General features: G+C 32.6%; 1 protein-coding gene across 5 annotated transcripts in view; it reads right to left on the reverse strand.

Annotated features, from left to right (window-relative positions):
- Positions 1-13,338, reverse strand: part of KIF2A (kinesin family member 2A) — a 66,455-nt gene that overhangs the window by 4,305 nt on the left and 48,812 nt on the right. For 3 of the 5 annotated variants that reach the window (XM_081133179.1, XM_081133180.1, XM_081133181.1), the window contains 7 exons: positions 12,719-12,810; positions 12,193-12,335; positions 11,618-11,822; positions 10,779-10,889; positions 9,568-9,635; positions 5,538-5,688; positions 1,992-2,093 (listed from right to left, as the gene is read on the reverse strand). In XM_081133179.1, coding sequence (XP_080989305.1) covers positions 1,992-2,093; positions 5,538-5,688; positions 9,568-9,635; positions 10,779-10,889; positions 11,618-11,822; positions 12,193-12,335; positions 12,719-12,810 — 872 coding nt within the window. Of the gene's footprint in view, positions 1-1,991; positions 2,094-5,537; positions 5,689-6,593; positions 6,708-9,567; positions 9,636-10,778; positions 10,890-11,617; positions 11,823-12,192; positions 12,336-12,718; positions 12,811-13,338 lie in introns of all 5 variants that reach the window. The other 2 variants (XM_081133182.1, XM_081133183.1) reach the window with 1 other exon arrangement.

The following is a 13,338-nucleotide window of genomic DNA, read 5'->3' on the forward strand; positions in this document are numbered from 1 at the left end:
ATTAATCCAGTAAGCCTCTGTAAGACAGAAACCAATTTGCAAATTTTATATGTTAAATATCAAACATACTCAAGAATGGTATTCTCTAAAATATTACTAACCATAAAACATCTCTATTTACAGAGTAACATTAAGAAATATTTCTAGATTCAAACACAAATATGACAGGCCAAGCATGATGGCTTCATTTTTCTACTTTTACTTTGCCTTGTATGTGTATGTGTTTGTTTTTCAGGGGTGGGGAGAAATGGGATGAATCAGACACATAAATATCAATGAGCAGAGTAAGTCTCAAAACCTCAACAGCTATCCCTGAAACGGAAAGAATGGGTGTAGAAAGCTGCTGAGCAATCTAATGACATCTATAGTAGCCTAGAACTTGTAAATCATCTGGAATTAACATATCCACTGGGGCCTCACAGTTGGGCCAAGAGGTAACCCTAAATTCTAAACACTAGTTCTTCAAAAGTATTGTGAATATAAGGGACCAATGGATAGCCAATCTTAGAAGAGTGAAATGAATCACTACATGGTAACTACTCACTATTCATAAATGCTTCAAGGAAACCCCTTATTCTTAACTCATTTTAGGTATGTGGAATTTATGAGTTTAATTTTCGAGCAATGTCATGAATCAAAAGAATTATTTAACAGATCATTCTGAATTAGAATTTTTGGACACAAAAAAAGACACTTTCTAGATTTTTAGGGTACATACAATTTCAAATTTCCAAACATCAATGCAATTTAATGGCTAATTATAACTAGACTATGTATCACCAGGCAAAACTGGTTAACCTAGGTACAGTTACATATTAGAAAACTGTATATGTATGTGTCACTTCAAACACACATACACCAGTATTTTTTCTTTACCTTCAGCTATATTCTTAATTTTTTAAAAACAAAACCTTATTTTGAGAAGTGACAGATCACAGTATAAAGGGACAAATGGAATTATAAAAAGAATACTGGCTTGACAGAACACGCAGTTCAATCTTTAAAGAACTTTTAGAATTCATCATAAAATGGCATAGTGGGAAATGGTCTTCATGTGACACCTCGTTCCTAAAGGACACACTTTTTTTAAAATTAGAAGGGTCCTTTCTTGATTAATCTGAACACATAGGCCTCTAAAGAGATTCTCATGATAAAGGTTTGACTAAAACGGTAACTGTTAATAACGTAGATACTGTTCTAAAACTATAAAATACAGGGTTTCTTGTATTTTTCAGTAGAGCTGAGGCATGTTAATAACTGTTTACAGAAGATTTCTTCAGCATCAGAGAAGGAAACAGGTCACTGGGGATAGACTGAGTTATTGTTCATATTTTCTCAGAAGGTATTCAGAGAACTGCAGAAAGGCAGGGTGAGGGGTGGGGTGGGGGAGGCAAACTGAGTACAGTCTCCATTATGTCCAATGTTCTCTTCACTTTCCCATCACCTCCTCATAGGTATCACCCTCAAGGATATTTTCCTGTTTAAAGGAGTAGGGGGAGGCAAAGGAGGACCATACAGTAAAAGTGCTTGTTATAGGTTGAACACACAATGAAATGAATACTGTGCTTAAGGCCTTCCTGCCACACCCCACTCATCTGCCACTGACAGCTCAGTAGGAGCAATTAATCTCCTTCCCTAAAGCCTTCCTTTCCTGCAAAGACTGACTGTCACCTCCTCAACTGCTCTGATACCCTTTAGAAGAATTTTTTCTTTATTGCTGTCCTGACATGAAGACACTCCAATATACTGACCTAACATGAAAAAAGGGGTATTGGAGGGCAGAAGTTCAATCTCTCTCTAAAAATGGAAAACCAACAAAAGCAAATAAAATGGGAGAATGGTAGCAAATAAACTAGATCTTTAAAGAAAGGTTATTTGCAGCCACCATTCTTTATATTCAAAATTTGCCATATTATATGCTCTACATACATCTGCATACACACAAATCAAAAAATTATGAGTTTTTAGTGAAAGGTGCTGTTTTACTTTACCTGGAACACGGCTCTGTGATCTTCTACAACTTGTTCTTCCATTTCTACCATTTGCGAGACAGCTTCGTGGAAAGTAAACAATTGTGGAGAAACCTCTTCTTCCTTAAAATAAAAAGTTTAATTATGACAGTTTATACTTTAAAATACGTTATTTAAAAAGCAGTTTTTCTATGTCATTTACAAAAATGTACTTAGAAACAGAGGACACTTGAATAGTAGACTCCTAAAACATACTATGAAAGGCAAAGACACTATTTCTTTTTATGGGTCAAAAATATTTAATGTAACACTCAAAAAGACAACCCAACCTTAAGCATATCAGTAAAGGATAGTTTTCACTGAGTCCAGGCACTTTATTGCAAAATTACCCAGAAAAAACAATCACTTTTGGAACAGTGCAACTTATCAAAAATATTTTTATTGCAACTATAATTATACTGAAATATTTCCTCAGTATTGTTTAATTTTCACTAACAATTTAAGTCATATATATGTCTTAAATTTCTTTTCACCAGAAGAGAGATGTATAATGTTTTTAATGACCATCAAATTGGTATTCGAAAGGTCTCGATTCTTATTAAATCTTAATTTCTAAATTGCACTGTACATTTTGCTTACTAGTTTTTACAGAAATTTTAATTGGTAAGTCACAACTTCACCAACAGAAATCCCACATACATATTCAACATATTCACGTTTTGTTCCTATATCAAGTCAAAACTTCTCTGACCATGCTTTCTTTTTTGAGCATCTTTCCCAACTCCAATGTCTAATAATTTAATTGCACAAAATATTACGTTAGTAATAAAGTTTACTTAAAATTGTTTTACAATATTTGAGTAGAAAAAGCAACATTTAAAAAATAAAATACTTGATAAATATGTGCATGTTTTCATTAAATAATATAAAACATTTGATTCTTTCACCAATAAGCTACCACCCCTCAAAGTTTATATAATCAAGTTGGCCAAAGAACTTTTTATCTTCTCTTTGGGAAAAGAGGAATCTGTTTTGTATCAGGACATGCAGGCATTATTCTTTCACATTCTCTCTCTCTGACAAACACACACTCAAACACCTTTATTCATTTTATCTGCCCACCTCCCCACCAAGCCCAGAATATCTTTTCTTGCCTTTGCTTTAAGGTATTATGCACGTTCATGTCACTTCCATGCAGCCCTCTTGGAATACTTTTTGTCTATGTAACTACTGGAATTCTAATGCACTCGATTATTCTCTTGTTTGTTTACCTCTATTAGTTTTATCTCTAGGGCATGTCTTAGACCCTATCCCATTTTAATCTACCTTGTTAGATTTAATGTAGCAATAAGAACGTGTACACATGTACCAATACTTAACTAAGGCTAATGCTGAAAGAAATCCACTCTCGAATATGGAAGAGGTTTCAAGAACTCATGATGTCAGGATGAAAGCCTCTGAATTAGTTCTGGTCACCTAGCCAACGTCCTCAAATTAAGGTCCTGCAGGGGACCCAACAAATGCAAGAATAAAACTGAAAAGATCTACTATAGGGAGTGCCTATCTTGTTCTGGCTTCCCGTATCTTAGGCAGGTACCATATCTGGTGCAATGCAGGGTTTGCATAAAGGATTTTATAAGTAACTGGTCTCCTTCAAAACTTTGGGGAGGGGGACAGACTAAAGCCAGGATCTCATTTTTAGTTATGTTTATGGTTCAAAGTTTAGGACTCTTATTTTAAACCAGGTTTCTCAACTTCAACACTACTGACAATATGGGGGGAGGAAAGCTGTCCTATACATTGTATGATGTTTTACAGCATCCCAGTTCTACACACTAGATTTGGTTGTCACCCCAGCTGTAATAACTGAAAATGTCTCACATTTTCCCCTGGGAGGCCAAGTCACTGCTGGTTGAGAATTGCTGCATTAAGCCCTGCTTTATTAACAGAAATTTGGAACATGATGATAAAAAGTAGTATGTCCATTTGTTACTCTAAAGGAATTTGGTCTTTAATACCTACAAAATATAAAAAATTAAGTTACATTGTTTCAAAAGAATACAGGGGTTGGCAAAAGTAGGTTTATAGTTGTGACTACACAAAACAGAGTTTACTCTTGTATTATTATTTATTATTGTACTATTTTCCATGCAAACAACTGTAAACCTACTTTTGCCTACCCCTTGTATTTTATTGCAGCTAGCAATAAATTTAGGTGACATAAGATTTAGCTCTGGAGTAACAAAGATCCAGATTACAATCCTGCCTAGTTTCAGCACTTACTACTTGTATGATCTCAGTCGAATTACTTAACCTTTTAGAAAGTCAGTGAAAAAAGCAGGGAATAACAACAGTACTTACCACACCGAGTTGTGAGGGTTACATCAGATGAGAAAATTGTTTAGAAGAAATACATCATGTAGTAAGCAACTAATAAATGCTACCTTTTATGAGAAAATGCCACTACAGGATTCTTAGTGGGAAATGAATGATACAAAATGATATAGGTTCGCCCTGGCAGAGTGGCTCAGTTGATTGGAGCATCATCCCATACACCAAAAAACGTTTCAGGTTCGATTCCTGGTCGGGGTGTGTACGGGAGGCAACCAATCAATGTTTCTCTTTCACATTGATGTTTCTCTCTCAGAATCAATAAAAATCATATCCTCGAGTGAGGATTAAAAAATTAGATTATACATTTAAAAAGTGAAGTTAAAAACTATATACAGAACTTTTACATCTCACATACAGTAAGGAATCCCTCAATATATTAAAGCAACTGAAACTGTGTGTTATTTGTGTCTTTTTATTTCTTTACATGTTTGTCTTTATATAGTGGGCACATATTTTATTATTATTTTTTGAGTAACTGGGGGAATCAAAATTTTAAATTAGGAAATGTCACTAAACATTTCAAACATACAGAAAGCAATCAGATTTAATAGCATTTTGCCAGGTTTGATTTTTGATGTAGCTCATGCATCTTTTTAATACATATGCATGTGTCTACAGTTAATTTTTATTTTAAGCTTTATATGTGATATAGTGTATGTATAAGTCTTAAACTTGTTTTTTCCCTATGTTACTTTAAAGATTTCCAAATTTTACTATCAGCATAAAATCTGAGAAAAAGAAAGTTTAGGTCAGGAGTCAGCAAACTTTCTTAAAGAGCCGGATAGTACATATTTTGAGCTTGTGAGCTATATGGTTTTTGTCCCTTCTGTTGTGGTAAGAAAGCAGCCAAAAAGCCCATAAATGAATGAGCATAGCCACGTTTCGATAAAACTTTAGCTCATAGGCTGTACAGGCATACTTAGGAGATATTGCAGGTTCAATTCCAGACCACTTCAATAAAGTGAGTCCTAATCTTTTTGCTGGTGAGGGCCTTGTCTTCAATTTGTAAAAAAAACACAACATCTGAGAAGTGCAACAAAGTGAAGAACAATAAAATGAGGTATGCCTGTAGTTTGCTGATCCCTGATTTAGATGACAGATTTCAATGATCAAGTTTTGCTACTGATGAAATGAACTAAGATTACATCATTACAACTATATTAAGTCACTCACATTCTGTTCACAAAGAAGTTTTAGATCATCTCTCTGAGGGGAACTCCCCACACCCCACTGTGCCTCTAAGTCATCAATCTGATTTGGTGGATGATGCATTATTGGACGAACATCACCAGCAGCGGTTGGATCCACAGTCAATTCTTTCACCCTGTAAACACATAAGAGGTATTTAAAATTAACAAAATCCTACATAGAACAAGAAAATACCAACTTGTTCAAAATAAAGGCAAATCAATTTAACATATTAAGATTGATGATGTCAGCTTTCCAGACCAAATTTACCTTAAGTCTGTGGAAACCCTAAAGGGATGTTTAGCTGTTTAACTTTACAAGTTTATTTAGGTAACTTTACAATTACTTCCATGTTATTAGTGTGCATAATAAGTGAGAATTAGCAAAGTGTGTAGGTTAAGTATTTCAAAGTAAATGAGAGACTGCTTTTGAAATTAAATTATATGAACAGAAAAATGCTAACAATGGGACTTAGATCAATAAATTAATCACTGTCAAAATCAGAGAATTTAATACATGTTGCAGATTTTTGGTAATTCTATTGCTCAATTTAAATAGCTACATGTGAAATAATCTTATTCTGATATATAAAGATTATAAAATGTAAGTTCCATCACTTAAAAAATGTTTCCCCATTATACTTAATTTACACATTTGGGAGGGCATACACTTTCTAAATCAAGAGGATCCTTGTTATTTCCTTGCAGATAAGGAAATTTACAATAGCATACAGAACAAAGGTAAACTTTTCATTTTAAATGAGACAGTTTTTCTTTAATGGTAAATATGCAAAGATGACATCATCCTTAAAAATATGAGGCAAAATAGGAAGCCTGAATTCTAAAGCAACATTTTAAAGCAAATAAATTAATAAAGTACACAGAAATGAAGATCATGCAGTACAACCACCACCTGCCAAACAAAATGAAAATGAAAAATAAAATGGCTCAGGACAAAAGAAACGTAAATGAAATATTTATACATAGCACAATTCAAAAGAAACTATTAAAATAAATATCTTATGTACAGAATGAACTAGACCTGGTAATTGAAGGAGAAAAGTCGTCATACTCATAAGAAGGAGAGAGATCAGGGCGACTGCCACTACCCTGTGAGAAGGGAATGTCTGATGGACTAATTCCAAACTCCTTTACTCTGCAGCACCAAAACAGCAACAAGTTAAAATAAAATGGTCTTGTAAAGACAGCAATGAATATTTCAAATTTTTATTTAGTACTGTTTAATTTGTTTAGCAAAGGTATCAACAATGTTATGACTTAATATATTTAGAATATTTAAAAAATAATCCATTTTAATATTTTAAAACCCCTCTTTCGTATTGATTCCCTACTGCACAGCCCTTCCTTTCTGGTGTCTTTTCCCCTTTTCTCATGATCCTTTCTCATAAAGTTTACCTAGACCCTCACTAAATTTGAAATGCCCCTTATTTAACTACATGACCACTCAATCTAATTTCCTTGTGTAATCAATACCATGAATATTTTTTTTATTAGCATTAATGAGTGCTCAATATTCTTGCAGGCTTTTCAAACTGAACACAAGACAATTCCTAATGACATACATGTTTGTAATGAATTAACTAATTCTTTCTTATACATATAAAATGGCATTAGCTACGAAGCATCCTTGATACAAATTGAGAAAATAGCCACTCAAATAATTTTGTGTTTGGTGATTCAGATGAATAACGCTGGCTGAGAAAAGCCTTTAGCAATGGGATTTAAAATGCTTTTGTTAATGTCTCTATTTAACCAAATTATGGCTTTTCTGACCCATATGGCTTTTGTGATTCCCTATGTTCTTTTTCAGCCAATCCCATTTCATAATAGTAGGCAATATTTATTAAATACTTCCTATATGTCAGGTATTATTAGTAATTTATAGGCATTATATTATTTAATACTTAAGGTAATCTTGCAACATTATCGCCATGTTATAGATACAAATTGGCTCAGAGCAATAAAATATCTTACCCAAGGTCATTCAATGAGAATGAGGCATAACAGGTTCAAACCTAGCTTTTACTACACAAATCTATGTTAAATACTCCACATACTAACCATATTCTGTTTCTCTCACTACTTCTCTTAGGTTGAAATAAATGAAATTACTGTTTTTATAGGCCAAAAGTAGTACTATAGATCAAACTAATAACTTAATGTACATCAAACGAACATTTCTACTCACAATCATTCTTTGCCTTATTGGTAATGTCTATGCCAAAGGTTCAATACTGAATCTATCTGCCTTTTATCCTTTATAGTCACTTTGTAAAGCTTATTTATCATACATGCTGACAAATCTAAATTTCTAATATTACTTGACTCTTTTTACTCCCAACTCCACTTCTTATCTTATTCTCTTAAAACTCTCCTAATTTAGATACTCTGATAGCCCCTAAACACACACTTTCCCTCTATTCAAGGCCTAACCTCTACTACATGTAGCAATTATTTATATTCCTCCAATGAGAGCTATCAAGGGAGGTTGAAGGCTTTTATTTGTTTTAATTCTACACATGGCAATATTCTATATACTAAGCTGTTCCTCATCTCTTCCATAAACAATTTTGAAATAAGAGGCATTTTAAATTAATGATTAAAACCCTACAACACAAAAAATGTTTATTACAAAAGTCAAATAAGTCTCATAAAGTTTGCAGCTAGTAGTTCATAATTCAAAGTTACAAGGAATTAAATTTAGAAATAAAGTTATATATTTAAGAAGCTATTATATTTTAATATCTTTTTACAAAAGGTTAATAGGTTTATACCTTCCAACAGGTTTTATTATGATTTAAAAACATCTCTTCAGCTGAAGCAAAAGCAAGACACAAAGGAAATAAAGGTACAATCTCATTTATATAAAGTTCAAACACAGCTACCTAGGTTGATCAAGAATAAATTTATAGGAAGTAAATCTTTTTTTTTAAAAAGAGAAAAAAATATAACATGAAAAATTTTCCATAGAAGTCAGAGCAATCAGTGGCTGCCTCAGGGTAGATATTAATGAATGTGGGCATGTTATTCAGGATTTGTGATCAGTAAGGGACACATGGGAATTTTCTGGGGGGCTGGGAATGTTCTCTTTCCCAGTCTGATGATAGAAATTTCATTTTATAAGCATTCATTAAATTATTTGCTTATGTTTTGGACACTTTACTGTATGCATATGTACTTCACATTTTAATAAAAGATTAAAAGTAAAATTTAAAAGAAACAAAACATTTGTATTCAGCAACATTAAGAGCATCTTAACACTAGAAATGGAATAGAAAGAGGAATTTTATCTCTAGGTTAAAATCATAAACGCAGTATGTGATAATAAAAATTTAAAACTATGGTCATTTAAAACAAATGACATGGGAACAATCTATGGAACAAATATAAATATGCCCATCAATAATCCAAAATTCCAAGGACATTTCATGATTTAAAAAAATAAACTGCTATAACAGTCTATAATGCTCTTTTGTTCTTTCATCTATTAATATCCAGTTACCTAAAGTTTGTAACACTACTGACATTAATAAAATGTAACCCACATAGAACACCAGAAACAAGTGTGCCGTCACTACTTATTTTAAACCTATGTTCCCCATGTATATGTAATATTTAATATTAACAGAAATAATTTTCAGCATATAGCAAAACAATTTCAGAGATATAGACTGGCCCTGGTACTTGAGAGTCTTCACATACTAGAGATAATGTGATGATTCAAATGTAGGAAAGTATCATGAAACAGACTTGGTTAAGTGAAAAAACAATCATGTTCTAGGACAGAAAGACCAATTTCACTAAATATATAAATCTCTCCCCAAAGTACACATTTCCAATTATTTTGAGAACTTGAGAAATGATTCTAAATATCATGCAAAATTTTTTGAAAATTGAAAGACCAATGCAATAAGCTTTATCCTATCAGATATTAAATCAAATCATATGCTGCTCTATTTCCCTCACATTTCAAAATGGATAACCATTTCTCATACCTATTTGCATATCTTAATGTATTAAGAGTATTTTCACAGGATGCCATTCCTGGAGAGATTGTAGCAATCTATGGGGGAAAAATGCAAAGGTAAATAAAATGTTATAAATGATGAAGACAGTAATACTAATATATAGGGTGGGGCAAACATACATTTACAGTTGTATGTGAAACAGTTTACTCTTGTACTGTTATTAATTATTGTATTATTTCTCATACACTCAACTGTAAACCTACATCTGCCACACCCTGGATGTACGTATTAATGATATGTGAACTCCAAGATAACTTGTATCTTATGCCCATAATCAGATAATAATTATAAACTCCAGTTAAAAGAGAAACAGTTCTCTGAACACATCAGAAAATGACCAAAATAAGGCAGAAAATGGAGGACAACGCCTAGAAGAAGGGAGTAACACTGAATGATTTCCCCCCTGCCCCCCATTAGTAGCTTTATTGCCTAAGGACAAGCCAAGCCAAGCCCTGCTGCTGTCCCACAGAGCAAGTGAAACTTCATTAGAAACCTAGTTTCACTTAAGAAACTAAAAAACAGAGTTGGGGGGGGGGGGGGAATCACTGCAGCCGGAAAGTGAAGTTTGTCCCAAAAGAGGCAACTACAGAGGGAGAAACTCAAATTAAGCATATAAACTGCCGAGATCTCTGGCTGACCCCTAAACAAGGTGTGCACAAGGCTGAATCCAACCACACAGTTAAGTCTAAAAGAGGTAAACAAAGACTTTAATTTCAGTTGCTGCCCACAGCAGGGGAGATGAATTTAGAGTAAGTTCAGCAAAGTTAATTTCCTGCTATACAACAAAAATATCAATAATCTTTAGAAGACTATAACAGAATCCAGAGTGTCTATAAGGTATTCAATCATAATAAAAATTATATAATCCAAAATTACTAGACATATGAAGAAATAAAAAGTGTAACCAATACTAGAGGAAAATAGAACTCAATGGAGAATGACCTTAAGAAGACTCAGATGTTGGAATTAGTAGAATGCATTATAACTGCAATATAATTCTCTCTATTAGACTGTCAGGGGCCACATCTTAAGTTTCCTCTCTCTTGCTCTCTCACGCACAAATAGAAGGGTTTAAATGACTGTTATTAATGTATATAATAATTTCTCCATAGATACTATGTAATTGTTCATTCAGGGTTAAAACAGAAGAAATAATCAAAATAAAACCATAAACTTACCATGCAGGTACGAGAGTTTTCACCTATGAATGAATCTCTTAACACCTGAGTGAGTTTACTTGCTCGGAAAGGAGTATGAGGTTTATTTCTACCTAAGGCTCTGATGCACTCCTGAAAATTGAGAGAGCAAGTTTCTTTAGGTTTCATATAAAGAGGAATAATTTAAAAGATCTCTTACTATAAATCTAATATTTACTATAATTCTAATATTTAAGATCTGATCAGCTCTGAAAATGCTACTAACAGGCTTACAGCATAGTAAAGATGTTGCCATAAATCCTAATTTAAGAATATGGAAAACACACAAACACAAAACCACCAACGAACTATTATTTCAAAAAATTCTTCTGGAGACTATGGCTAGTGTTTAGAAGTGACAGGAAGTAACATTAACTGTAAAAAGAAAAATTTAAAGTGGCACTAGAAAACAACAGAATGCTTTCTTATAGCCCTGCCAATATTTGCTTTTCCAGTCAAGAAAGAGCTATAATACTGGCCTAAGTTTTTGAAAACAATTCCACATTTTTCTGAGAAACTATTTCTTCATTCAGTTTTGTGGTTCCTTGCTCTCTTCCACAAAAATATGACTGATCAGGGCCCTATGGAATCTCTCTAAGTAGCCTTGGAATTGGCCAGCCAACTAACAGATCTTCTATCCACCCTAAAAATAAAGAAAATTCCTGGGTACAATATAAATCTGTATCTGCAAATATAAAAACCAAAATTTTTATAACCTTTCATACTTATTTAGACAAAATAAGTACTATCATTTTACAGATGAGTAAATGTAATTAAAATCAAAATAAAAGACTTTCCACAATTAAGTACATTTTATTTACCTTGAGTGCTAAAAGGCTTTTATTAATTTCAGCACCTTCAAGCCTAGTTTGCCTGTCTGCACTGGAAGTATCAGCTCCTCTTTCATTTCCAGCCAAATCGATGAGAGAAAATTTGCCATGTAGTTTTCCTTTTCTTCTAAGTATAATCTGAAACACTGCATGGCTCCGAGATGAATGTGCATTTGCAGATGTTTGTCCCGATGTTCTACAATGTGATTGAGGACATTTTGATATATGAAAACTTTAATTTATGTTCAAACAGAATTTTCATTAAAAAATGCACAGACTACCCAGTTTTCATCATTTATTACAAAGGAGACATTCTGAGTTAACAACACTTAAACAGAACCAGATTCATACAATTTAATCTGGCATACTTCTAGCATATCTGTAGTATGGTATCAATAGAGTACACATCACTCAAAGTTACATGTAACAACAAAACTTTTTATGAACAATGATTTTTCCTTCCACGATTCACTGAATAACATCCTTGCTTTGTTTTTGTTATAGCAAAAGTATATAAAACTGATTATACAATTAAGTTCCCCTTTCTTAATTAAAATAAGATTTACCTGCAACTGTTGCCTATGTCAATGAGTTTCAGTACATCTTCAACACATCTGACCTCCCGTTCCTGTAACCCGACCACTTGAACCTGCTGTTTGCCATCTTCTAGCACTCTTAATTTTGTTTTCCTGTTTAGCAAATCAAACACCTAAAAAAGAATTTTTTTTCAATTTAAAACTAGCTTTAAAGAAAAAAGAATCAGTTCTACAAAAATTAGTCATTCAAAGTCTGAAAATCATTTCAGAAAATAATAATGTTTAAAATAAAATGCTCAATATTTGAGTTGAAGAGTTTCAAAGGGAATTTTAAAAAAATTCATAACAAAATTCTAATGTAATATTCCAAATACATGTAAAAATTACGTGGTGGCAATTGTGCAACAATGTAAATATACATACCACTGAATTTGTATACTTAAAACTGGTTAAAATAGTAAATTTTATGCTATGTAGAATTTAACCACAATTTAAAAATCCAAAGAAAAATATTAAAAAAAAATTTATTTATTTATTTTTTTCAGTTTCCACTTACCTTTCCACTATAAATTTCAAAAAAGGTTGCATACACTTGAAGTTCTAACTTCTTATAGTTTGGCTTCTTTAGCATTAAAAAGACATCTCGAGCTATCAAGAATTTCATATGGAGAAAATTTGTTAGGGTGCGACAAATACTATCTTTAAAAAGTATTTCAAATTTCCTATTTTTAGAGGTATTAATCTTTACCCACAATAACAACATCAATAATGAAAATGAAGACTAAAGTAAATATTAAGGTTACAAAAGATAGTTGTAATAGTTTTTTTTAAATTTAAGGTTTAGGTGCCACTCTCCCTCATTGTTTAATAAAAGGATGCTATCTATCCTTATAAGTTGCACAAAATTATAGGTGGTCATAATAAGGTTGCTCTCATAACTGTACCAAATGGAAGCTTTTCACAAATTATTCAACAAATAGTAAGCTCCAACAATGTGACAGATTACAATAACATAAATATAATCAAGGTTTCTGCCCCAAATACAGTTCTTTCAGTCTGATAACCTAAAATTGACATAATATACAGTAAATACAGTACTGTAATTACCCTTAAATTCCTGGACAGTATGTCCAAGTCTTATTTCAAAGCCACTTGAATAATATTCAAGGAGAATAG

The sequence above is a fragment of the Miniopterus schreibersii genome (genome assembly GCF_964146895.1).
Source record: "Miniopterus schreibersii genome assembly, chromosome: 3".
NCBI lineage: Eukaryota > Metazoa > Chordata > Mammalia > Chiroptera > Miniopteridae > Miniopterus > Miniopterus schreibersii.